Genomic DNA, 25,761 nt, shown 5'->3' on the forward strand with positions numbered 1-25,761 from the left:
ACAACAGATCATTCACAATACTTTCCCATTATGTACAAAAGACTTATTGGCAATAATTATACATATGAACAAACTCGTACATGTTAATGCCGCAACCAAATGGAGGAGACGTTGTTCAGCTGCTTCAACCAATGTGTTAGCGTTTAAATACGTGTTTCTATTTTAGAATATAGAGCGCAGAGAACACAGCCAGTGTTTTTCACTAAAAATCTCAAAATTATCACAAGTTGTTAAATATTTGCTGTACAAGGACATTTGCACCCCCCAAAGTCTTTTTTTTTTCCACTCTTCCTTGGAAGCATCTTGGAATTATGCTCCTTCTACGTTGCCTTTTCTTGTCATCATAGATAACAAATGACAAAAATGAAATGTTTGTGCCTATACAGAAGCCTCCAAGATGGGACGTGAGCAATTTAGTACACAGCTAATCGCTAACTTCTACAGTATGTCTGCATTTCTTCGCACAACGTTGAGCTTTGAAAATTGAACCACTACGCATTATTATATGAAAAGCTGGAGGTAAAATCATAGAAAAAAAACAGATGTAAATGTAAAAAATGGCTTATGATGCAAGCAACGCAAAATTTATTTTGATATTTTATTAGTAAAAGTGAGGCTTGGCTAATTTAAAATAATTCAGTCGAGCACAGACTACATAATTCATTTGTGCATAAAATCAGCCATTCCTATTATTCTTGCGTAAAGGGACAAATATCGTGCAAAGTCTACATCAAATTTTGCAACAAGTACAAAACAGTGAAACAAAGATTTGAAGAAACCACGGTTCAATTTCGTCGTTGATATTTTTGCACTGCAGTATTGATGATTTTTTAACTGGAATTGCGCTTATCAAGGACAATGTCAAGGACGATAACACTTGGATTAAAAAAGTTGTTTTTTAAACTTTAAAGCATTCCCAATGGTTGGGAAAAAATCCAGATGGGAAAACCAGCTAAAACAAGACAAATACGTCCGGATAATTAAAAAACTTAAGTGTTCTGACCTTTGCCACAAAACTTGTAATCCAACGTTTTGCTCAAGGGCAAGCTCTGTTATTTTTAGTGTTATTACAGTCTGTTATGAATTTGTTTGTCTTATTGACTGTTTTTCTCTCAGGGTGAAAAGTTAATAGCGTCATGTTTGGACTTGTGTTTTTTTTGTTCCAAGCCTGCACCCGATGTTTGTGCGTGCCATGATAAGGATGTTGGTGGATAAAGAGGAAGAAAAAAATGATCTTGGGAACACGCTAATAAATTAGATAATTGAGTATTAAAAAAAAAATTGCATTTAACAATGGAAAAATGCCAAGCTCAAGATTTGGCTGGCGAGTGAAACTGGGGACCTGACATTACCTGTAATCTTGTTTTACAAAAAATGTTTTAAATGTGAAAACCTATTTGAAAAAAATGCTCAGCTTACATGTAAAAATGTGCTGTGTTTTTTAACTATTAAAATAAACAACAAGCAAGTTAAAGAGTCACAAACAATTTCAGCATTTCGACAGGTTAACACCATAATCCCCAACTCCGCTTCCTAATTTTCCATGCAAAACTCACATTTCTTTGAGAGGCAGCTTTCAAGCGCAACCTAGTGTGTCAAACTGGAAATGAGAACCGAGCAACGGTTCAGCATTCCGATGTGTAATTGCCGTTACAGCAGAGCAGTGTTTTACACACCACATTTCCCCAAATGGACACTCGCCAATTTACAGGGTCCTCCAGACATTTTGTGAGCTAGTTCCGGCCATATAAAAACAGCAGCAAAAAATAAAAAGTGCAAACAAAACAAGCGACTTGTCAACATCACATTGGAAGTCTTTACGAGTAGTTTTTCTCGATTAGAAAAAATGTTGTTCAAAAGCTAACGAGCTGTGCGAGCAAAGCTGGTATTGAAGCTGAGTCGCGTTGAGATGTTTTTGCCCACAAAATATCTGCAACTGCAACAAAATTGGTCAAATTTCTATATTTTTTTCCTTTAAACCAACAATGAGGAAAGTGGAATTTGCCTGAAGTACCGTAGAATTAAAAAAAAAAAAAAAACAGCACTCAAGCTCTAACTAGTCGGTAACGAGTTAATTCAGCTTATTTCCGCACGCACGCACTCACTCACTCACACACTCACACACCCACACACCCACACACACTATTTCCTAAGCCAACAATGTGTAAAATTTGCATGGGAGAAGAGGAACTGGAATCACATGAGATGCTAAAATGTGAGTTGTTGTTTCTCCACCCTAAATAGAATCAAGCAATGCTAATATTGCTACATTCCCCAAAAAATGCCGAACCGCGCTGGAGCAATCGCAACGGTTACCTCTGATCCGGTCCGTCTGTCGCAAAGCGTCCGTCCTCCAGATGTTTCCTCGGGGATACTCCGTTGTGTCTTTTAGCCAAGTCCACCGTCACAAAACGAGAAGAGGAAAGCGAGTGGTCTTGGACGGGATGAGATGAACATCTGTTCTAGCAGCATGATAGTAGGGACAAAAGGTTTGGAATCCCATGTCTCAGCATGCACCTCTTCCAGGTGAGAAGTCTATGAAGAAGGGAGGTGCCGGGGCCAGGCGAGGTCAGATGCAGGTGGAAGGCTGAGCGCTGGGCTGCTGCTTGCGGCTCCTCAGGCCTCCCGACTTCTCCTTGAAGCCCAAACACATTTGCTGCGAAACGTCTACCAGTGCGCTCGCCACCGCCAGACCTGAGCAAGAGGAAAACCGGATGAATTTCAAAAGCAACATTTGTGAGGCATTAATGGGTGTCATCCTCTCGCATGTGTTACCCGATTGTCCCGGTGGCGGAATTCCTCCGCTGCCTCGTGGGAGACGAACAAAGATGGAGAGGACGGCCGCTTTGTTTCCGAAACACGGCTCCAACGCGATCGGCTTTGGGACGCACTGGAGACCAACGTAAGAAGGTTAATGGGAGGAAAAGGTTTGTGTTACACACTCGCAGGTTGCCATCATTCACAGATTTTTATTTTTTCTCAATGTTCAATTGCAGAAAACGTTTGTTAGAGGATTAGGATTTGTCAACCCACAGGACAACCTTCACCTATCGTGCAATGTGATTGTTGGAGCAGAATTCTGCTTATCTTGGATGCGGGATTCATTATTTGCCATTATTGAGCTTGGCCTAACGTGATTTGAGTTTTTCCATCAGCGGCAAACACACACCCACAAAGTAGCAGGTGCCGTAATGTTATTCGCGTTTGACCTATTTCACACTTTCCCATATTCAGTCTGTGTTGATGTTTACTTTCAACAGCAGCAGTGAAAAGTGTGCGTGCGTGTGAGTGTTGTAAATGTGTTTGGTTTGTTTTATTAGTCTTGCCTGAAGGCAGCAATAAAGAAAGGACCAACTTGTTGCCTGTGAATTATTCAACGATTTCCAATCATATATTATGTGGTTTTATTATTTTTTTTTATTTTACCATTGGGATTTCTTTCTATTTTATTATTTGATGCGGGTTTTTGTTGTTGTTGGGAAGAGGGGGGGGATCTACTATAATGTTTACTCTTCCAGTGCATGCCTAAAGGTGTGCTTCTGCATCCAACTCATCCAAGTATGCAGTGCGTGTGTGCGTGTGTGTGTGTGTGTGTGTGTGCGTGTGCGTGTGCGTGTTGCTCTTCAGGTTGTTCGGCAATGACCTCAGCCCAACAATGTGATTTATTGTTCAAAGGCAACACTGTCAGCATGGATGATGTGAGTGTATTTGCAGCCAGTCAGCCAGTCAGACAGCACTTGCGGCCATAATCTCATTTGTCTGCACTTGAACCCGTTTAGCCTCTGTCAGCTATCAGACACACGCATACTCTTCCTCCTTCTCACACACTCATTCATTCTTTCTTCACCCACTCTTTCTTTCTCACTTTTACTCACGTCAACTTGCTCACACATTGAATGTTCACTTGTTCCCCGTCACTCACTCATTCACTCACTGGCAAGCAGTCAGTTGTGTTTCCTTCTGCACGAAGGCTGAAGTTTCACTCGGTGAAGTTTCTCCCAACAAATTTATTTACATCTTTCTTTTGGAGCGCCCGAGTGGGTCGGCCGCCTTTGCTGCCACAAGCGCACAAGACGCAGCAAGCAGACTTATTATCTGTCGAGCGCAGGCACAACGACACGTCCTACTTCAATTAAGCTCCAGTTATTAGGCTCCCCCCGCATGCACACGCGCCGCTGCACCGCTTTCATCGCTAGCCGCTCAAAAATGAGCATCAGGAATGGTGACGAGGTGTCGAGCAATGATGACTTCCCATTGCTACAGTTTGTCAACACGCATAAATGAGGAACATTTTTTTTTAACCAGAAGCAATTACAACCGTTGATTGAAATCTGTTCGTGCCGTTGGCTAACCAAAACAAGAGCACAAGGATAAGGTCGGGAGGACACGATGATTCATCAAATATTGTTCAAATCACTTAGGTCAGTGGAATTTAATTGAGTTAATGTTGATATAAACAGCTCAATTAAATGCCAATTTTGGCTGTTTTGAAGCCTTAATGGGTTAACAAATAGATCAAAATGTTTCCTGATTGATCTCTGGAGTTAATATACGCAAGCAAAATGTTCACTTGACAATATTTAAGACACAAGGTGTCACTAAAAACATTGCAAAGGGCAACACCCCCCCCCAAACTAGCTAAAATGCTGTCATGGAGCACAAAGTTGAGTGCCTTGACGCCGGACAAGGTCGATGCAACGCAAATGCTAAGTGCTAATGCTAATTTATCGCAAGAACAGAGTTCAAGTGTAACCGTTAAATTGAAACCGCTGGCACATTCTTTTCAATCCCGAGTCGTCGCGTCAGTTGTGTCAGCTCAAGAAGCTTCCGCCGCCACTTTGGACGGCCATTTAAGGCCACCAACAACTTGTAATGAATGTGAGCGGGCTTTGCATGGCGTCGCCTTTCAAACGCCAGTGCAGCAGTGGCAACGGCCTGATAAACGAGCGGCGAAACAAGGCCGATGAGGCTCCGAGAAGCTCAATCTGAGCCGCCGCGCAGATAGGACGGACGCACAGACGCCGTGCACCCCGGCGGAGGCACGGGCGGGCGGACGGGACCATCTAAATTGGATCTCGGCTGGCGGGAGAGCGGGAGAAAGACGAGGAGAGCGCGGGCGGAGAGAGAAGAAAAGCCAACGCACAGATGGAGGGGCGGCGGAGGACTGGGCTGATAGCGGCAGCGAGCTGCTGTTTTGACTTAGAGCTTGTAGAATACACACACAAACACACATGCAAGAAAGCAGATAAGGCCCACACAGAGGAGCAGATGTCACTTGATAAGATCAGCAAAGGGTCAGTAAATTTGAGGGAAACACCAAACACGTGTGACACCAGGCTCGGTGACCACAGTACAAACAAAACATAATCATTCAAATGCTTGCTTCAAACCAAAATGGCAGCTATGGCTTCTTGAGTTTTTTTATGGGTCCGCTCATGGCAAACATTTCCCGGTTTAACATTGACACCTGGGGCAACTCACTTTTGCATCTCTGTTCAGCAATTTTTACCACTCTCCAACAAACATTTGCTACGGAGCATTTTTAGTGAAGCAGCACGCAGCAGTAACAGACAACATCGCTGACATCCGAGACTTGTTTGTTTGGATGAACTTGCAGTGACATCTTCAAGCTCATAAACAGCATGAAGAAAAGGACGAAATAAAAACTAAGAACTGAAATAACCCACCGTCCCAAAAAATGGCCCTCTGCACGTGGTTCACAATGCCACCTGGCGAAATGAGCCCACCTTGACATTTCCTCCAATCAGGTCTGGCGGCTCCTCGTCCGTCTCCAAGGCCACGTTGATGGTGGCGAAAGGCCGGCTTGCCATCTGCTGCATCTCCCTCAGCAGTTGCTATGGCAACAGAGCAGACAGTCTATGGTTAGCCAAGGCCGCTAATCGCTAATATAAACAGTTAGGTAATGTCATCTTATTTTAGCCACAGTATATCATTTTGGGTCCTGTTAAATTACCCTGGAACTCAATTGAGAAAAGAGTTCTTGCTGTCAAGTTTTAGGCAAGTTTGATGTATTCGTGCAGGTATACTGGAATCTAAACATCCTGAACAAAACAAGAACCTTAGTTCTCCTGGTCCAGCACCCAATAATCTTCCAACGTTCCAAGTTCTAGGATGCTCAGGGACAGTTCCTGGAACTATCAGGTTTGAATTAAACATGCAGTCCCAAAGGTTCCTGAACTTCCTGAACCTGTGACCTTATCTGAATTTCAAAACTGAATTTAGACAACAGCTCCGGCGCTCCAAAAGTTCCTGTCTCAGAGGAAAAGCCAGATAAAAATCTTTATCTGGTGCTGACAAATCCTGCTCTTGGATGAGTGCACATTGATCCAGATCTGCACTGAAATGTACCTTTGCGTAAGGGTGTTATTTTTTTTGTGGTCTTTAATTGAATCTCAGCTGCCTGCCAGTCAAAAACTGATAAGACTTTCCCGCATGTCGACGCTAGCAGTTAGCTTATCTGCTAGCGTTGATGTGGAGTTTGGGGGGGGACGCTCATCCTGCCTGAAGGACCAGGGACTTGGGGAAGAGCGTTGTTGTGGGTGAACGATGGCTGATGATAAGTTTAATGAAGTAGCAGGCCGGCGAGCGGTCAACACGTGTTTAACTCCATCTCACGTATGAAAAAAACAACACATGACTGGAAAACTAAGTTCCAGGAAAAAAACTACAGCTATACAGTACAAGGGTTCACCCTGGGGATTCCAAGATGCACGAGCCTCTGGAGCATGTCCGAATGTTAATGATATCCTACATCAACTAAGTGAACGAGATCAGCAGGATTAAGATGCATCATGGGAGCCGTGAGAGACAAAAAGAAATGCGTTCACACGCGTCTAGCTAACGTCAATCATGCTGACAGATGCTCGTAAAAATGAATGAAAAAGAATGAAAAAAAAAAAATTGCAATAAGCTAAAGAGTTGAAAGCTGTGTGTTGTGACGGCAAGCTCTTGGGGGCTTCTGTTGCTAGCTATGCTACAGTTTTTTAAATCATCAAAGCCACATGAAGAGCTTCAGGAAAAATGGTAGCCATTGGTTGCTGGGCCAAAGTGACGGAAACATTTTGGTGGACAAAAAGCCATAATCCAATTGTTGTTTTTGCGCAGGTCATCCTGAATGAGTCCTCGACGGTCGAGGGTGCGGCAGAGAGAGGCGACGCGCAGAGGTGACCGCCAAGAGGCTCTACACATTACGCGGCGCGCAAACAAATCGAGTTCACCACACGCTGCGTGCTACTGGATGCCCCCCCCCCCCCAAGTGAGCGGTCACCCGGCCGGCTTTGCTTTTGCCACGCGCCACTCGGACGCTAAATAGATTGTGTGGGACAAACCTCTCGTCTCCGCGATGCCCAGCAGCTCTGCTTGATCTTCCAAACTACGGCGGCCACCAGCAGCAGAGACAGGAAGCAGCTGCGGACACACGAGAAGTCAGAAGACAGAAATTCAGCCAGTGTGCACGAACCAATGCTGCAGGTAGCGCAGTTAAGCACAACCTGAGCCCCTTTCTAAAGCATGGGAACAGCTTCCATCAACTAATCAGCCAAAACTAATACTGGTTACCGTATTTGCCGGTGTATTAGTCGACCTTTTTCGATCCAAAATCGACCGAAAAAAATCGACCTCGACTTATACACGAGTCATAAAATTTAACTTCGTATTCATCGCTTCAAATGTGATGGTAACCAAGGCCGTTTCTCATGCATCTCATTGTGTGTGGGTGTGCGTCCGTCAGGCTCATCAAACAGCGAGAAACTGAATCATTATAAAGCGTTCGTCGCATTAACACGCATCCTCAGCAACAATTTCAAATATTGTCACCTCAATAACGGACATTGAAAGCCAGGCAGCGACGATGACTGATAGGGGGAAGTACTGGGCATTGAGCGAATGTGCGAGTCATCGCGCGTCAAGCAACAACAGTAACTACCGGTACGTAAACATTCAATCGCCATGTCTAAATGAATGTCGTTGGCACTTAGAAAATATTCGCCAAACTTGGCCAGACTTCCAGGGGAAGAGGCCGAATTTTCACTTGTTCTGGCCGACATGGGGAACCAGCCGAGGCGGACTCTTTATGGCGCAAGAGCCGTTGGCACTTAGAAAATATTCGCCAAACGCTCTCGATGGGACAGAAGACGACCTTATCTGGGAAGAGGAGGAGGAAACTGAGGATAGAGAAGACCAAGAAGATGCCCTTTATGACGACAAACTAAACGAAAACGAATGGAACGAGCTTTTCGGAAATAGCGATGATGAAGACGAATTTTGAACTCTATGTACCGGCAATCACTTTATAATTATAATTTGTTATTTCTTAACTAAAAATAAACCAGTTTCTAAGAGTGTTCATTGTTGTTAGTCTCTCTCGGCGTGTAATATCGCAGGGTCATGAAGTAAATAATATTTAAAATGGCGTATAGATCGCTCGCTACAAACTCGCGAATTTGAACACATTTCGTCAATAAATTTCGCATATTTCTGATTGAATTTTGAAGTTTAATATAATGCAACAATTGAGCTCGACTTATACAAAGGACATATAATAAAATCGTAAATTTCCGTCGAATTTTAGGGGGTCGACTTATACACCGAGTCAACTTATACACCGGCAAATACGGTATATCTAAATTGCATGAGTTGAATTTGTAATATGTTGGCTAAAAAAATAATAATTGCAACATGTTTGACAGGCAATAATACATCGACATTGACGATGATGTCACTTGTTGTTGAGCAGACTCTAGGGCGACGCTGACAAACGTGTCAAACATGAAGCACTTGAAGAAAAAAAACACACAAATAGAAAAATAAATAATTAAAAAAAAAAAAAAAACGAACATCGTTTTGCACTTTTACACAAAATCCCCCAGAGGTGGTGTGACAGGTGATGACGCATCATGTCACCTTGTGTCAGCAACACACACGCACACACACACACACTCCCAATATGTGCCATGTCCAATCCCCAAAAGATGTTGAAGCATTTCCATTTTGATGATAGCACCTTTCAACTATATTGCACAAATAAACTCCCTCAGTTATGACACATCAGAAGTGCAAGCGTGCGTGCGAGCAAACGCATCAGAAGCTTCGGCATCTCTCTGCGATTCCAAACTCATTGGGCGAGCGTCACGCTTTTTTGATGATTCCCTGTCACCATTCTCGCATGTATTTTATACAACTTCAGCAGGGGTGACCTTTCCAGGTTTCCTTTGGATGCATTTACAGGAAGAATAAAAACTTTTACTTATGACATTAATTGATTACACTACAGATTGAATTGTCTTTGGAGGTAAAAAAACAAAAAAAACCACAATGAAAATAAAAATGAGACTCTTGACATGGCCTTTGATGTTAGTGAAGCGATATGCATGTGTGTATCTTGAGCTCGAGGGGATTCCAAGTGAGCTCCCCAGCAAAATGGGCGGAGCGAGAAAAAAGTACGGCGTTGTCAAGAAGCCTGTAGGGATGGGCCGACAGCTGCAGAACAGCCACGGGGCAAACGGCAACGCAGCAGCTAGAGTAAGATACCGAAAATCGGCCAACTAAGATGGTATGCTGGGTGGGCAGGGTCAGCACGACCTTCTCTGCTGCTCTGTGCTAACCTACATTTCCAAGCTACATTCTAGCATTCTAGTATTTGTTTAATGGCGTAGTATTATTTATTAACAGGCCCCCACCCCAAAAACCCAGGTACCAAATGCAATCCCCCGCCGACCCCCACCCGCCTGTCGCAAAGTGTTTGAACAGTGCATCTTCAAGTTGCTATTTGCTGCTGTTTTCCGAGGATAGCTTCTCCTCTAAGTGCCCTCTCGCGTTACTAATTAGCCTAGCGCCGGCCGGCGTGCCACCTGACAAGACGGGAGGGGCTTTGTCCACGCACCCGCCAACTGCTATCAGAGTTATATTAAAAAAAACTTTTTCTTGAAGACAAACTACTTTAGAGGGCAAAGAAACACCGCCAAGTGAGAAGAAAAAATGTCTTCTGGAATGGAATCGTTTGTTTTTAAATACTTGTCATCTTTCAGAAATTTGTCACTTTGGTTCCATGAATAGCAAATAGGCAGTGAGGTTCACAAATACGTGTAGATTTGGTTTGTTGGAGACCAGCTGATAGTTTGTGATGTCATGTGCAGTCCAGATTCATTCAAAGCTGCGCTTGAACATTCACGTCGTTAGACATGTTCAGAATCATGTTCTCAGACGTGTGTGTGTTTAATTTAGTGCAATGTGTTAAGAGTTGTGTGCGCGCGCGTGTTAGAAGAGCACCAGGCTAACCCACTGGGACGGCGTCGTGCTAAAAATACCCCCCGCCGAGTCTCCCAACCGCACCTTTTTCTTTTTTTTCCCTTATCTCGCTCTCTTTTTTTTAATGGCAGCCGCAGTGCGCCACGACAAGTTTCACTCTCAGGGGAAGAAGAAATGTGAATTTTCTGGAACATCAGGCCTCACCGCAGGATGGAGTTTGAAGGAATCAACTCAGCAGGTGCGGCAAAGACAAAAACTCACACTTCACCTGACTGCTAATTACGACTCGCCAAGCACAACAACACCAACGCCGGCTGCAAAGCCCACTTTCAAACCGCAACGTGATACCTTCACATGGCCTTTCAAGCTTACTTTGTGAAGCCTTTGCCCGTCTTGAAACCAGACTGTGCTACCCAAATTTTATGTGACAGCTTCATTGCAAACCATCATATCGTCATTTTCAAACCCTAACTCATAAGCCGGCCGTGGGAAGACGAATCGGAAAGCTGATGCAGAAAGTTACACCTGTCTGACAGTGAATTTTGGATCTTGTGTCCCTAATGACGTGTCCAGTGAGTGGACATGGCTTTTCCTGGCAGAGGCACATAAATGTGAGCATGTGTGTGTGTCGAGCAAGCTACTGCACACGCACGCAATCAAGCGTGCAGTGGACACGCCTCCACACTCAATCTTTTGCAGTCATTTTTAAAATCAATAACACATTAGAGCACTTCCTGAAGAGATGCCACGCGGATCACTGAGCCTTCAACACATACGTGCCTGCCCGTCCGCCCGCACATTCACACACTCCACCTCTCAACATACCCCCTCCCCACTTGTATCGTGTGCTTGTGCGCTGACCTGAAGAAGGTGACAAAGAACTGAACGAGGTCCATGAAGTTGCTGTGCTGCGAGAAGGCGATCTGCGAAGGAAAGGGAAGATGACATCAGCACATCTGGAGACCAAATTGTGTCGAGATAACGAGGAAAATTATGCAGTCATTTGGAAACTTTTTCCACGTTGAATGTAAGCTATGAGTCGAACAGCTGACTGCTGCCATCAGGTTTGAGTGACCTGCATAATTGAACTTGTGGTGGCCAGACGAAAAGTCACTCCTGATACAGACAATTGTATGAACAACTAGCTCCTTAATCAACGTTGCCTGGGGCAACGCTGTTAATGTGCCACTAATCTCCAGCCCCCTCTCCCTCCCAAAAAAGAAAACCCTGCTCCAACAATGACACCGCAGCGACCCATTCTGGCAGCCTTGTGCATCTGCGCCCCCGCTAAATCGTCCGTACCACTGCTTTTTTATTCATCAGCATCGGTGGGATTAGCATAACGTGTGGGATTAGCCCATGAATATTTCATCTTTCATAAAGGTTTTTAGGGATGCATTTATGTGGAGTTCAGAGTGCGCCGTATAAAAGGAACAGGGGCTGCAGTTGGATGCCGTTCAATAGCTTGATGACGAGTCCCAGTGTTGACAGTCTCGGTTTTTAGAAAACAAATTTCCTCTCCAAAAATAGGACATTATTTGGACCTAAAAGGCAGAAAAATGGCGCGGAAAGCCACAAAATAGTGCAGAGAAACTGCATTAGATGAAGTTATGGCCACAAGGGAAAACCCGCAATTGAGTGAGGCTGCAATTACGAACCGTGAAGTAGCAAGGAAACACTGCACTGTTATTTTGCTGGATGATAACTTTGTTAGATTGGTAAGGGAGAAAAAATAAGAAGGATTTGTCGACCATAAACACAAAGCGGAAAGGGCGTTGCTGTACCAACACATCAACAATCACTTTGATAAAGGGTCCCAAATGAGTCTATTACTTTTCAACTAAACATACTAACTCAGATATCTGACCAGCTATCGGTGAGCTAGACTGTGACGCTAATGTAGCATACCTGTCGTCATGGAATTTACGCTGACGGAGGCCGTTAGTCAACGAGTCGCAGTCAACGAGTCGCAAACCGCTCGCTGCTGTTCTCGCTATCCCGATTTGATCCAAAACATCCAAATTCAATAAGCTCCAATCTAAATTCAATAATCTCTGCTGGAAAAGCTAACCTGTCTGAAGCTGCTAAAAGCCCGCCGTGTTTGGTCTGAACCATGGGTGCCTGACTAACTTTGGCAAACTTAAAGGGCGGAGGGCGGATTTGCTGGGAATGTCAACGGGCCGAGTGCTGCTAGCCGCCGGCGAACACGCAAAGCGCTTCCGCCAAGGCATGAAGACGCATATTCAAGCCGAACCGACCGCACGGCGCACCGGCGCGGACAAGAATCCTATTCATGCGCTTCAGGTGGACCTTCCGACCCAAAACAAACACGCCCGCCAGCAAAAAGGACCCAAGGTCGTTTGGACGCTCGCAGGAGACAACATTCCAAGAGCTGTTCAAATTCTAGATTCATTTTTCTGGCATTTTCTTTAGATCAACATTGTAATTTGGAGGGATTGGGGGTCATTTTCTTGTTTAAACTTTAGTGTCAATTTCTTTATTTCTGTTTTAGTTTCATTTCCTTATTTTACCGTCAGGTAATTTTCCTTTGTTTCATTTATGACATTTTTATCTTTTTGTAATTGTATCTTTTTGTCTCATTTGGCCAAGATCAATATTAAAACACTGAGATCTGATAAGGATTATTGTACTTGAAACCATTGTTTTCATCTTCGTTATTGTTACTAGGGGTATTATTTAAGGGAAAACAGAATTCTGATATTTTGTTCCGGAAGTCGCTCAAACCAAAGAAGTTGGAGCGTGAGTTTCACGATTACAGTGAAGCTGTGATGCTAATGCTAGAAACAAGTTTTTGAGGCTAACGCTGCTACATCCTCACATGTATCTTGATGGGCCAGGTGAAGTTGCTGACGTAGACAAAGAAGGTAATGTTGGGGCTGTTGCGGAAGTCAAAGTTCTCGTTGGAGAACCTGTCCTTGAAGTCTTTGATGTTGCTGCGCGACACGATGGGGATCTCCTCGCCACTCTGCGTCCCTGCTGGATGACAATGACAAACGCAGGTCAGCCATCGTGCAACTTGTCAACAGATTCTCCGAGGGCTCACCTGTGAAGCTGGTCGCCCAGGTGATGTTCAAGTTGAAGTTCTTGGACGCATTGATAAACATGTCTAAATCTCGGTTGGGCTAAAGGAAGAAGAGATGACATTTTTATCACGAAACACTAAGTGGCGCAAACGAAGGCCTAAGCAAGACTCACCTCCTCCGGTGTGGCTACAAAGTTGATGGCGGTGTAGTAGCGGTCGTCCTCCTGAGACAGGCTGAAGGTGAACTGGTAGTCGATGAGCAGGGTGTCTGTTAGCAGTTGGTTTTAAAAAAGAATTTTGAGTCCATGCAAGTGTCGACTGTCGTTACTCTAACTGCAAAGATGAGGATTCTGAAGCTTTAAATGCTGAAGATTGGAACGTTGACGAGGGTTGGATTATTCTTTTGTTTCAGTAACCGCGGGAAAATGAGCTTCAAATTAATGAGCATGACAATGTTGAAATGTTTGCTTCTTTTTTTTTTGCCTGGCAGTCAGACCTTGCATTATGTTGTGATTTTTTTTTCTACATTTGTCATTTACTTTTTAAAAAAGTATTTTCACTCTTTCATGTGCATAGTTTTGGTGTTTTTGTTTTTTGCAGGGCTTGCAGTGAGCATAAATTTTAATGGAAAATAGGCTGGGTGACCACCACCCGCCTGGAACATGAGTCACCACTGTCGATTGTTCTCTACGTCGACCCTTGGGCTTAATGAGATGCTTGATGCTAACCTGCTGCTGCCGCTATAAAACGAAAATGACTAGCCGGGAAGAAAAAACTGCTAAAAAAAAGTTTCATCGATTGACTTTCAGTCGAACTTTGAATGCAGACGAGCGCCATCTGCTTCTTGTCGCATCTGCCTGACATCAAACCCAACGAGACGCTTCGATTCAAGTGGAGTCTAAGTATGTGTTAGCGTCGACCTTCGTGCTCCCCAGATAGCGACGTATGAATTTGCTCTGGCCCTAAAAGTCACAACACACCACTGAACAAAACGTCTTTGCCGTAAGTGATGAATCCATAAGATGGTGTTAAAGCGCTAGCTAAATGGGAACGCTTTCTATGTGAGGGAGGACTTAAGTTTAAACAAGGTTGTTCGTAGTAATAAGGAGAGTCTTCACCGCATATGCACGTCTATATGTGCAATTCAGGGGATTTGTTGTCCCTCCAAATATCAAACTATGTGTAGGTCAATTATTTGTATTAAGTGAAATTGGATCATTTGCCGGCACAAGTGCTTAGGATTGAGCGCTCTGGCGGGTACTTACAATAACATGTGCCTTTCAAAGGGTTGCCTTGGTAACGGTTTTCCAGCTCGCACCTGGAACACAACATAAAAACCGATGAACAATCGTGAGGTTATGAAACTTTACTTCATTCTGCTCCACTGAACCAAAACGCTGAAGATGGCCATTAACTGCATGTGTGTGTGTGTAAAAGTAATCACAATTCATCCACAGGCATTCATGAACAGATGCATAATGTCCAGCATGCTGCGCGTGAGCGTGGTCTTCTTGGCGTGCGGTCGAGAAAAATCATGCTGGGCCTTGAATTGGTGTGCGCCGTCCATTTGATGGCACTTATTAAATGACAACGTCGTGCCACAACTGGCGCGCGAGCGGGCGGGATGACAACACACAGGACAGAAGGACTCACGAGGGCAGCGCTTCTTTCTCATTTATTGCTGTGGTGGATGTGCAATTGTACTTTACTTGAGAACAGCAATATGGTGGCAAGTCAAAGGATAGTGAGGCTATTTGTGTTCTGGTTCTACTTACAGGTGACAGCGGTCTCCTTTGATGCCCTTGGTGGTACAGAAACATTTGCCGTTGTTGGGGTTACACATGCTGGCGTGGCCGTTACACTTGCACGCTGTGCCAAAAGGGTCATTGAAGTTAACATCAACTCAAACGGACAGTGCTGTTGCTAAGATGTCGTTTTCAAAGCAATTGCAAAAGACTGACGCTGGCAGCCGCCGCCGTTGGTGGGGTCTCCGTAGAAGCCCGAGATGCAGCTCTCACAGTGGCGGCCAGTGGTCAGGTCTTCGCACTTCTCGCACACGCTCTCGTTGACGCAGCGGCTGTGCCCGTTGCACTGACATGCTGACAGCATGAGGGACAATTATTGCCAGGATGCAAAAGCATCTTGGTACTACAGAATTATGTTGGCGTCAGTCAATGTAAAAGCATTTCTTGTAACATATTAGTGTCAAGGTTCATTTAGTCAGGCCTTTGCCACCATTTTACCAGTTGAACAAATCTACTCTGAAATTGAATACAACAAAATTGGATAAGCATTTTTTGTGCAACTTGTTAAATTAAATAAGTGGGAATTTTTGACCAGAAGTCCAGCGGCCGGTCCTACCTGGGCAGTGTATAAAGGACCAGTTGTAGAGAGCCTCGCTGGGGCACATGCTGGTGTTGAGGGCAGGCGGTGGGTTGGCAGGCAGGCCCGGCAGAGTGGAGGGCGCCGGCACGGAGGTCTGGAAGGGTCCCCGGTACGAGCCCTCCATGCACTGGCCCTTGCCCGTGTTGCTGGCGTCCGTGCACCAGCCGCAGCCGGGCTGCTCCAGACACTGGCCGCACGTGCGGTGCCCGGAACAGTTCTCCGCTGCCGGCACAAAAGAGAATTCACAATCCAAGACGTTCCCTTCATACTGGTTACTTATTCATGTGCCGTTGCTATGCTTGATTTACATTGTTAAACTAGATTATTTACGGTTTGGCGAGTCTTACGCGGACACGTGCTCATGGTGTACCACTCCATGCACTGGCCGAAGGGGAAGGAGGCCACGTAGGCGTTGGAGTCCACGCACTGCTTCATGTTGCTGCACCACATGCACTCTGAGCTGCCGCTTGTGCACTCGCTGCAGGTGGCGCGCGTGGCACACGGTGTCCGGCACTGCTTGGCGCTGTGGTTGGCTGTGGGAAAGCGACACGGAGCCGTTGACTCACATGAACACTCACCACACTAACTTAACACTTGATCGTACTAAATAATGTTGCAAAGTGGTCCAGTGTGTCCTGGTACGTTTGCGATGGTAAATACCGAGGGTCCGGTTTTAAACAGAACCGTGTGGAATAATAAATGGTCTGCAGGGGCGTTAAAACAAAGAGAAAGTTGACCTAATGAACACGCAGTGTCATGTGGAATCATTTTAGCCAGCATGTGAGTGACCCATTTGAAAGGCGTCCATTCCAATCAAAGGAGTGAATGATTGCATTCGCCCTCCTGACCACTTGCGTTTGATGAGGCAATTAGTCAACATTGTTGTTGGCAGAGTAGAGCACACGGCCCCCAGCTAGGCAGTTGCACTGAGTCATTAGCAATTAAATAAAGTCAACGCTGTAAATGGATTGTTTACGATAGAAAAAAAGTAAACGCAGTCAAGTATAAATAATATTTATACACTAGCTCACACACACAAGCCTTGTCGGCTATTATTCTACTGCTTTTAGTGATGTTTTAGTTTTTGTAGTGGTATCAGTGCAGTATTTTGCAAAGTTATATTATTTGGGTATTGTGGACGGAATTTTGATAACACAATCCACAAGGGATAATTACCGGCTACTGAAAACAAACGTTTGACATTTAAGCTGTTAAGAGAAGCATTTCCACCAAGTCGTTTAGTTTGGTTCAAAACAATTTATTAATGGTGAATCCTGTCTCATCTTCTGCTTGTATGGAGAATGACACAAGCTATGAAACTTTTACTGTTTGGTGGATATTCAGTTTTGGGTTCGCCACTGACTCCGTCAAATTTCATAATACACTAGCCTGTAAGCATTGTCGTGCGTGCCGCGAAAATTGGGTACCAATCAGTCTGCGGTGGTCCTGCCTACTTTTGCACCCTGGGCAAACCATCCATTTTGTTTTGGAGAGCGCTCGTGCGCCCCATGTGGATTGCGCCCTGGGTGGTCGCTCATATTGCCCACAGCAAAAACCGGCCCTGTAATCGGTACTACTTGGGGTTGATTTGATAAATCATCATTTCAAATGCTAATTTCCAGGAACTAAGCTGCTAACGTAGCATGGCGTGGTTTGGTGGACTTACCCAGGCGCTCGCAGAGGCTTCCGTTGACGGGGTTGATGCAGGTCTGCGCCTTCAGTCCACTGGAGGCGGGCTCCGCCAGGTAGCCACAGAACCCGGCGTCACTGGGCTCACCGGGCAGCCACTGCAGCGACGTGTTGGTGAAAGGCGACATGTCCTCCCAGCACCAGTACGACACATTGATCTTGCGCAGGCCCACCCAGGGAGTCACCATCGCCCTGTACTGCAGCGCAGGGATACAAATGCCTTTTGCAAGTTGAAGTTTCAAGACTCTCTTCCAGAATATTCCAAAAATACATTCGCGTTGGTTTGGTCCAGTAACAGACCACCACCACCAACAACAACAAAAGGACATGAGAGGAAACTTCACCACGCCATCAATTTAACAGACTGGGCCAAGCGCAGAGATAAAAGCTGGCTATCGGCAAACCATGCCATCAGCAAATCAATTTCCATGGAGCCAAGCTTGGCGCGTGCAAAAAAAAGAGCTCCATCTCTCTCAAACACCGCTCCAATTGCACTTTCTCTAGCACGGTGATCTTGGTGCAATTCTGGGATTGATTGATCGTGTCTGGAAGAGGTGCTCGTGCCATCAATAGCCTTGATCCTGCAAGCTCAGTCTACAATCTACAGACAGCTCCGAGACTGACATAAAGACTATTTGACTTCAGAACGGCTTGCTGAAAATTCAAATTATGACAGAGGTTTCAAAGGTTTAAAAATGGTAATCCATAGACTATAAACAGTGCAACGAGGTTTCAGTTTTTTAAAAATACATCTATGTAAGAGTTGTGTCATAAAGACAACAGAAACCCCGTCTTGAAGTTTTTCAGACATTTCAAGAGTGACTGATCATGTCTGGCTAAACGCAGTGTCAATCGGCCCATTCTCACTGCCCTCGTTGCATCAATGCCTTACCACCACACTCATGATCTGCAGCTCCTTGAGGACAAAGTCGACCTTCTTCTGCGTAGTGAGGGAGGCCAACACGGCGTTGTGGGTGCGACATGCCAGCTTGGCGTTGTCGTAGGAGTCCTTGGCCGTCAGGAACTTCAGGCAGGAGTTGCCCACCAGGTGCCAGCTCTCGCCGCACACGTTCTCTGCAAGGCGACGATTAAAATTTCTCGTCACAACTTTTGCACAGTGCGTTAACGACAATTAGCATCGTTAGCTTTGTTAGCATTACTTGGTGCTAGACTTTAGCCACGTCAACACAGTTACCTGGCAGCGAGATGCACTCCTGGTTGCGTGGTTCCCACTGGCAGTTTTGGTCCACGGCACAGCTTTTGCAGCTGGTCTTCTTGTTGCAGACGTAGGACGGGTTGTCTTTAGGGCAGCTGTCAAAGTCCACCACAGGGCCCTCAAGAAAAGAGCAAACCGGCACAACTTCAGCATCACAGCGCTGGCGAAGGCATGGAGCGTTGCGGTCATTACTGAGACGGCGGTGCAGTTGCTTCCCAGGGAGACGCACTGCACAGAGCACCACTGGCAGCCGTTGGTGTTGGCCGTGCAGCTGAAACAGTCCGTGTACTGGTCGCAGCGTTCGTTGTCAGCATCTGAGAGCAAAGTGCATCAACGCATTCGTATTAATTTGAGTAGTGCAGAGTTTAAAAAAATGTTTCGTAATCCCGTGGTAAATTTTGAAGACAAAGTGACATTGGGAAGGGTAACAGAGGCTCAATGGCGCCACCTACAGGATCTACTGTTGCAGGATGCGGGCGTCTGCTGCTGCTCGGGGTTTGCGCTGCCCTGCCAGGGCAGACAGGAAGCCCGGCTGCTGTTCCACAAGCAGTGCAAGCCCACAGTGGCTCGAGCGCACGAGGCGGCGCTGGAGAAGGCCGAGCAGCGCGGAGACGTGTAGGCTAAAACATCGCTCAGAAGGAGACTGTTGAAGCCGCCCAGCACGTACATCACCCTGCAAGCAGGATGCATCAAAATCAATTCAAATAATTAAATTCTAAGTACATTTAGGATTGATTTTTAACATTTAAATTTTATGAGTGAAATGACGGAAAAAATACAACCATGTCCATTTTCTTAATAATGAATTTAGATCTAAATGCACGGCTGGTCGACTGATTGCACGCCATCTGGCAAATTTTGTGTGCGACTCACAGCTGCGAGGGCGCAAAGTGATGAGAAGAAAACGACCTTGGGGTCGTCACGTCCAGCCGAGTGCTAATTAGCCTAGCCACAATCTTGAGAAAATGTGCAGATGACTGTGCTCAAAAAGTCACACGCAAGACAGACAAATTGATGCCCTTAAAACATGACATGACTCACATTACAAGTGAAAAATCGAGACCATGTCACAAAATTTTAAGTCGGTGTGCCAAGTTTAAAGACATTTAATTGTAATCAGAAATCCGAACGAGTATGCTTGATGATTAATTTTCAAGATGCTGTGATGAAGTTTGATAGCAATGAGCCAAAGTTTCACAGGTGGAGGTTTCAAATTTCCAAGATGGCATGATTGACTTCTCAAGCCTGAATGACGTTTCACCGCTGCCTTTTAGGTAATTGAGCCAGAAGGCTGCGGCACAGATGTCGCTGCAGCCCAGCGTCAAGTCCTCTGGTGTGAAATATTGATGTTCACAGAGGAACCGCCACATGTTTGCATGGCATGTTCATAAGTCGCAAAATGCCACATGTGCATTATTCACACACACTTTCGACCTCATTTATGCTTACACACGTTGAAAAGAAAAAAAAAACACAAAAAGAACACATACATGACATGAATATTCTATTATATGTCATAAAGATTTACCCATCACTGGCGACCGCCGAATGACCGAAGCGGTTTAGGTCATGGAAAAGATCAGGCCGGGGCAGTGGGGTCCAATCGTCGCATGCTGGAAAGAAGAAAAATGTTCATACGTTTTCTTTTATGTCTAATTGTCTGCTGCGAAATTCTAGCAGGTATCGCTGCACCATCGACTGTACAAAGGTAAACAGTGACACCTGGTGTAGAATGGCAGAACTGCAAGCAATTGGGAGGCCTACGACGTCATTTGTGCAAATGCAGCCATCTGATTGGCTACAGCTGATTGGCTAGCGTTCAGCTGACAGTGATGACCCACAATGAATATTTCAGCAAATCTGCTCGTTGTTCCATTGCACCGACAAAAAACGACTATACCAACCCAGGCTGTAGGCCATAAAGTCAGACGAGAAGCACTTGGCGCCATGACTCATGGAGGTGTCGTTGTGCGTGTTTCCACCAAACACCAACATGGTCCCGCTCACAATCACGGCCGTGTGGAGATAGCGGAAGGAGCCGCTGTCCTTCAGGATGGTCCTGCCGCAAAAGCAGCCACCGTCACATCACAGCACGGCACAGCTCGGACACCCCGTCGCCGTCTACTCACCACTTCCTGGTGTCCACGTCCAGCCGGTAGAGGTCTCCGGCCAGGCCACACTTACTAGCGCTGAAGGCCTTGTAACCTCCGTGCGTGTAGATGGCTCGGGTAGCGTCGTCAAACACGCTGCTGTGGCCATAGCCGCCCTGGATCAGGGCCCCGTCAGTGGGCACCAAGCTCCACTGGTTGCGCTCTGCACCCAACCATAGACGCTATGATGACGTTTCAGAACTGTATGGTAGTGTTGCAAGGAACTATCCTGCATTTCAAGATGCCATGTTAAGACCGCAACTGACAGCCGTTAAAATTTTAAGACTGCGTGAATGGTTTCCTAAACGGTCCAGCTCGTTTAACTTACGAATGTTGTACTCCTGGACCAGGCTCATGTATCCGTAAAGAGGACAGTGTCCAAAGAGCACTAGCATGACCGGACTGTCGCCCTCCTGCAGTGGGGGCACTACGTGGGCCGAGTGTCCCACCACTGCGTACTGCTCCTCGATGCGCGGGCTCAGGAGAGCCCAGCTCTGGTTCTGGACATGGAACACCCACAGCTGGCTGGACACGTTCCCAGTGGAGTCCATCTTACCACCATACATGTACACTTTGCCCTGTGGACCGGAAAACATTTCACATTATTTTTTTCTTGCCATCAACAATCTTGAGAACATCAAATAGAAAAACGTGTCATCTTTGATAATTTGGCCTTACCTCGTACAGCGCTACTGAGTGTCCGTATCGAGGCGGGACGATGTTAACGGACGGGTCAAGCGTCAGCCACGATTTGCTGCTTAAATTAAAGCTAGGATAACAAGAAAATAACTTCTTATCATCACCACGCTGACCATTTTGAAGTGGAGGATTGCGACTCACGCTTTGACCATGTGATAGGCAGAAGCGTTGAAGACGTATCCCCCGATGACCCACATGACGTCCCGCTCCACCACCGCTTTGTGCGAGGCCCTGGCCAGGCCCGGCTCAGAGGGGAAGGCTTCCCGGCTCCAGAAACCCGAGTCCGCTGGGACAGACACTGAGCAGTCGGGACCTGGAGGCCAAAAGAAAACCGAGGGCTCGGATTTGGATCGGTGGGGGGGGCTGGCGCACGCGAGCCAAGGGCTTACCTTGCCACCCGCGCAAGCAGTCGCACATCTTGTCCCGGCACCGTCCTCGCTCAGGGAACCCGCAGTCGTCACGGCAGTAGGGCATGTCGCAGGCGTCGCCTTTCCAGCCGTGTCGGCAGCGGCAGCGCGGCGCCCCCGTGGCATTGGCCAGGCGGCACTCGCCTCGACCCGAACAATTGTTGGGACACGTGTTCACCCTGCAAGGGCGGACGCGATTGTACGTTGCTGGAAAGCAAACTCTGAATAAAACATCACAGGGCGTCTGATGAATTATTGACGGTCACATCTGCTCTTGTGGAAAAATCTCGGGGCTGCTTTTGAAAGAGTGCAACACGCTAACAAAAAGAAAAGGCCACAGGGGGAATCGTGAAAATGTATTTGCTCAAAACAAAACTCAACTTTTGACCTCCATCATGAAAACAAATCTCGTTCGCTCGGGTCAATGATTAACTGTGCGTGTGCGCTTCATACACAACCTTTACAAATATTTTAAGGAATCCTCCCACGCCACCATTTTTTATTCGTCACTTTATTGTGGGCGGGGAATCTTCCACCATCATCATATTTCATTACTTTGTCTATATTTTTTTAAACATTTCAATGTTCTATAAAACTATTACGCAACCAAATTCATGTAATGACCATGTTAACATCACCAGGCCAGAGGTTAACAGGCTTGGGAGTAGAAAAGATTTCGAGTCACCATGGTAACCATCAGTCAGAGAAATATTAAACCGAAGCGCACGTGTAGGCTCCAAAATGCCTTTGATCATCACCATTTGATCATAGCGTAGGAATGGCATTTGTGTCAAAATGGAGCGCACCGCCCAGCGTGAGTAAAATCCATCCAGCAGCGTCCATAAGTTTCTCACCTGTATGAGATGTTGAAACCGGTCAGGTTGTAGGCGGCGTCGCTAAAGAAGTGCAGCAAGGCGAAGCCAGACTGCGAGGCCACCTCAGGAACCGTTTCGTTGCTGGAAGTCTCAGGAATGATCAGACCGCTAAAACAAATAGTCGATTAGCGAAAAAAACTTTTGTAGACGGCGGTTGCCGTACCTAAAGGCAGCTAGCAGGGGGGCGTAGATGGAGTCTCCGTCATAGACATAAAGGTGATCCCAGCTGCACTCGGTGGCAAAATGCTCAAAGCGTAAGCGAAGAATGGAATTTGGACTGAGAAAGAAAGGAAGGATCACTGTTAGCATCCCATTAGTAGCTTGGAGGAATGTGCTAGCTTACCATTAGCTCCCTGGCAGCGTATGTTTGTCAGTTTCCCTGATGAGTATGCTAGCTTCCTGTTCATTCATCCTCAGCAAACAACTTGAACTCACTGTTAGCTTCCACCTAGCTTCCTGGGTGGCTATGTTAGGTTCCTGTTAGCATCCTGGCAGCATATTACTCAAAGAATATATTAGTTTTCCAAAACTTTTCCTTTAGACATTGGTAGCTTCACTTTAGCTCCATGGGGAAACATGGTTAACTTTCTGTTAGCTCCGCAGAAAGGTATGGTAGCTTCCTGTTAGCTAACTGACTGCTTATGTTAGTTTCCTGTTGCACCAATTATCTAGAATCTATTCCTCAAAGGCAGAAACCACCCATGACAAAACACATGTGGATAAAAATAGAGGGAAAAAAACCAGAGTGAGACAATTGAGTTCTCAAATTTGTGTTGCTATCTTTGGTTTCCTGGTGCCTCAATCAGGTCGCTTCTTGATTGGCTACGTTCTATTTCACGTTACAATTCAGTGAGTCGTGACTCGGGGCAAGTCGGCTTTCCCTTTCTCATAAAGCGGTTTATTCGTAAACATTGAGCCCATTTCAGCTTCCAGATTTCTGACATTTTGGACGCCGCTATCAACACTAATCCACTCTTTAAACAACTTCAGACAACATCTTATCGGGCATATAGCGTTTAAAACATCAAATCATAAGTAAAATGGCTCTTGTACCTTTTCTTGGTTTTTTGACTTCATGTTCACCACAAGAAATTGACATGAGCTCTGTGGAAGGGATTGCTAAAAAAAAGTTGTTTTGCTTTAGCTTCCAGGACAATGACATTCGCTTTTGTACTCATTTTAAAAACCAAACTCAGACATTAAAATGTGTCCGCAGTGTGGTGTTGTCTTTGAAACACACTGCAGGTTGATGATTAACTGATTTATAGTCCAAATGTTTTGCATGCGCGCGGCTCGGTGGCGCACTGGTTAGCACGTTCACCTCACAGTTTGGAGGGTGCGGATTCAATTCTACCTCCCTGCGTGGAGTTTGCATGTTCTTCCCGTGCCTGCGTGGGTTTTCTACAGGTACCTCCGGTGTCCTCCCACATCCCAAAAACATGCACGGTAGGCCGACTGAGCACTCCAAATTGCCCCTAGTTGCAAGTGCAGATGGTTGTTCGTCTCTGTGTGCCCTGCGATTGGCTGGCAACCGGTTCAGGGTGTCCCCCGCCTACTGCCCAATGACTGCTGGGATAGGCTCCAGTACACCCACGACCCCAGTGGGGACAAGCCATACAGAAAATGGATGGATAGATGTTTTGCATGTGCAGAATACTTCCACAACAACCTCAATCTACCTTTGTCAATTATTAGACTATCAAACTCACCGTCCTTCAATGAGCCAAGTGCACTTGGTCTTGTATTTGTAGTTGCCAGGTCCGTCTGACAGGAAGCCAAAAGGAGCCGTCAACCTGGAAGCCAAAGACACAAGGCTTGTGGGAAGAAACATTTACCCACCAAAGGTTTGCATCCATCGATTATAATCGATAATTATCGATGCCATCACGTAAAGATGATGTCGTTGTCATCTGCGCATGTCATATCTGTTTCATGACGTCTCCACAGTTTGCTTCGTCTTCTAAGGAAGATGTCTTGTAAACAGGTTGCGCCTAAGTGATCTTGCAGTCATTTACAGTTTTTCTTTGAACGTTAGCCTCTTTGTCATTGTCTTTCCTGGGTTCAACAGCTAGTATCTTCTTCGTATTTTACGTAATATTCAAAGAAATAAACCCAAGGCTCCCGCTCCACCCAAAAATGGAACCACTTTTAGCATCCCGATTGGAAACGTATGCTTGCCCCAAAAACAAATCATCAATGAATTCAGTCACATATTTTAAACATAAAGTTGCACTTCAAAACCAAGCCAAATAATTGAGGGGAAAATTCTCAAGATTACAAGAATGGGGTCGTACCTTTTCCCCGATATTTTTTTTTTATTCAACGATGATTAGAATGCAGCAAATGTTACTTTTAGGTGCTTCAGCTGATGAGAATGCGCCGCCATGTTGCTCAGGTAAGACAAGCGTCGCTTAAATCCCTTCAATCGGTAGCGGGACACCTGAGCGTCTCGCGGTCGCGCGGTCTCGAATTCGCGTGCCCGCCGGTGCGAGTCGCGTGCGGAACTCCCTACCTGAATCTTCCTCCGCAGTGCTGGCACTGGTCCCCGACCCAGCCGGGGGAGCACACGCAGCCGCCCGTCGCTGTGTTGCACTCGCCGTTCACACAAGGTTTGTCGCACTCCTTCTCCTTCGCCGCCGCTGCCGAACGTCCAGGAATCCCCGCCGCAGCCACGAGGACTACAAGGAGGCCGGCCGCCAAGCTCCGGTCTGCGGGGCCGGTCAGCGAGAAGGCCCATCGCCGAAGTCGCGTCGTCCCGAACATTTGTCTCTCTAAAAGATGGCTGCTCGAGCCCCCAGACGCTCCGCTAGCTTCGCGGTGGGCGCCGCTACCGCCGCCAGCCGCCGTTCGATGCCCCCGTCGGGGTAGTGGAGCGGGAACGCGTCGGTCGTGGTCGTGGAGGTGACGAGGCGGGTTTTAAGATTCCATTGCGGGCTCCATGTTACATGTTGTGACTGCTCGTGGTGGCCAGCTCGCCGCCGCACAGAGCCGCATCTTGACGTCCAGAAGTGACGTAACGGCGGCGGAAGTT

At 46.2% G+C, this 25,761-nt stretch overlaps 1 protein-coding gene across 3 annotated transcripts; it reads right to left on the bottom strand.

Moving 5' to 3' along the window:
* Positions 1-584: 584 nt before the first annotated feature.
* atrn (attractin) lies at positions 585-25,729 on the bottom strand. Of its 3 annotated transcripts, none has more exons than XM_088399897.1 (29): positions 25,243-25,729; positions 24,440-24,523; positions 22,894-23,007; positions 22,710-22,838; positions 21,838-22,034; positions 21,590-21,761; positions 21,428-21,518; positions 21,078-21,327; positions 20,729-20,912; positions 20,504-20,658; positions 20,128-20,212; positions 19,052-19,272; positions 18,792-18,913; positions 18,579-18,717; positions 18,276-18,457; positions 17,361-17,580; positions 16,042-16,227; positions 15,671-15,916; positions 15,271-15,408; positions 15,085-15,178; positions 14,575-14,627; positions 13,483-13,577; positions 13,331-13,409; positions 13,106-13,263; positions 11,128-11,189; positions 7,350-7,428; positions 5,748-5,855; positions 2,776-2,890; positions 585-2,694 (listed from the first exon to the last, which is right to left on the bottom strand). In XM_088399897.1, the coding sequence occupies exons 1-29, from the start codon at positions 25,491-25,493 to the stop codon at positions 2,570-2,572; spliced, it is 4,134 nt and encodes a 1,377-aa protein (XP_088256023.1). In that variant the 5' UTR covers positions 25,494-25,729; the 3' UTR covers positions 585-2,569. The 3 variants fall into 3 exon arrangements, with proteins under 3 accessions (XP_088256023.1, XP_088256025.1, XP_088256024.1); XM_088399899.1 differs by lacking the exon at positions 25,243-25,729 and adding an exon at positions 23,074-23,218 and having other exon boundaries at positions 24,440-24,456; XM_088399898.1 differs by lacking the exons at positions 24,440-24,523; positions 25,243-25,729 and adding an exon at positions 23,074-24,426.
* Positions 25,730-25,761: the final 32 nt, after the last annotated feature.

Source organism: Syngnathus floridae, chromosome 16 (genome assembly GCF_059516105.1).
Source record: "Syngnathus floridae isolate MCC-2025c chromosome 16, RoL_Sflo_1.0, whole genome shotgun sequence".
Taxonomy (NCBI): domain Eukaryota; kingdom Metazoa; phylum Chordata; class Actinopteri; order Syngnathiformes; family Syngnathidae; genus Syngnathus; species Syngnathus floridae.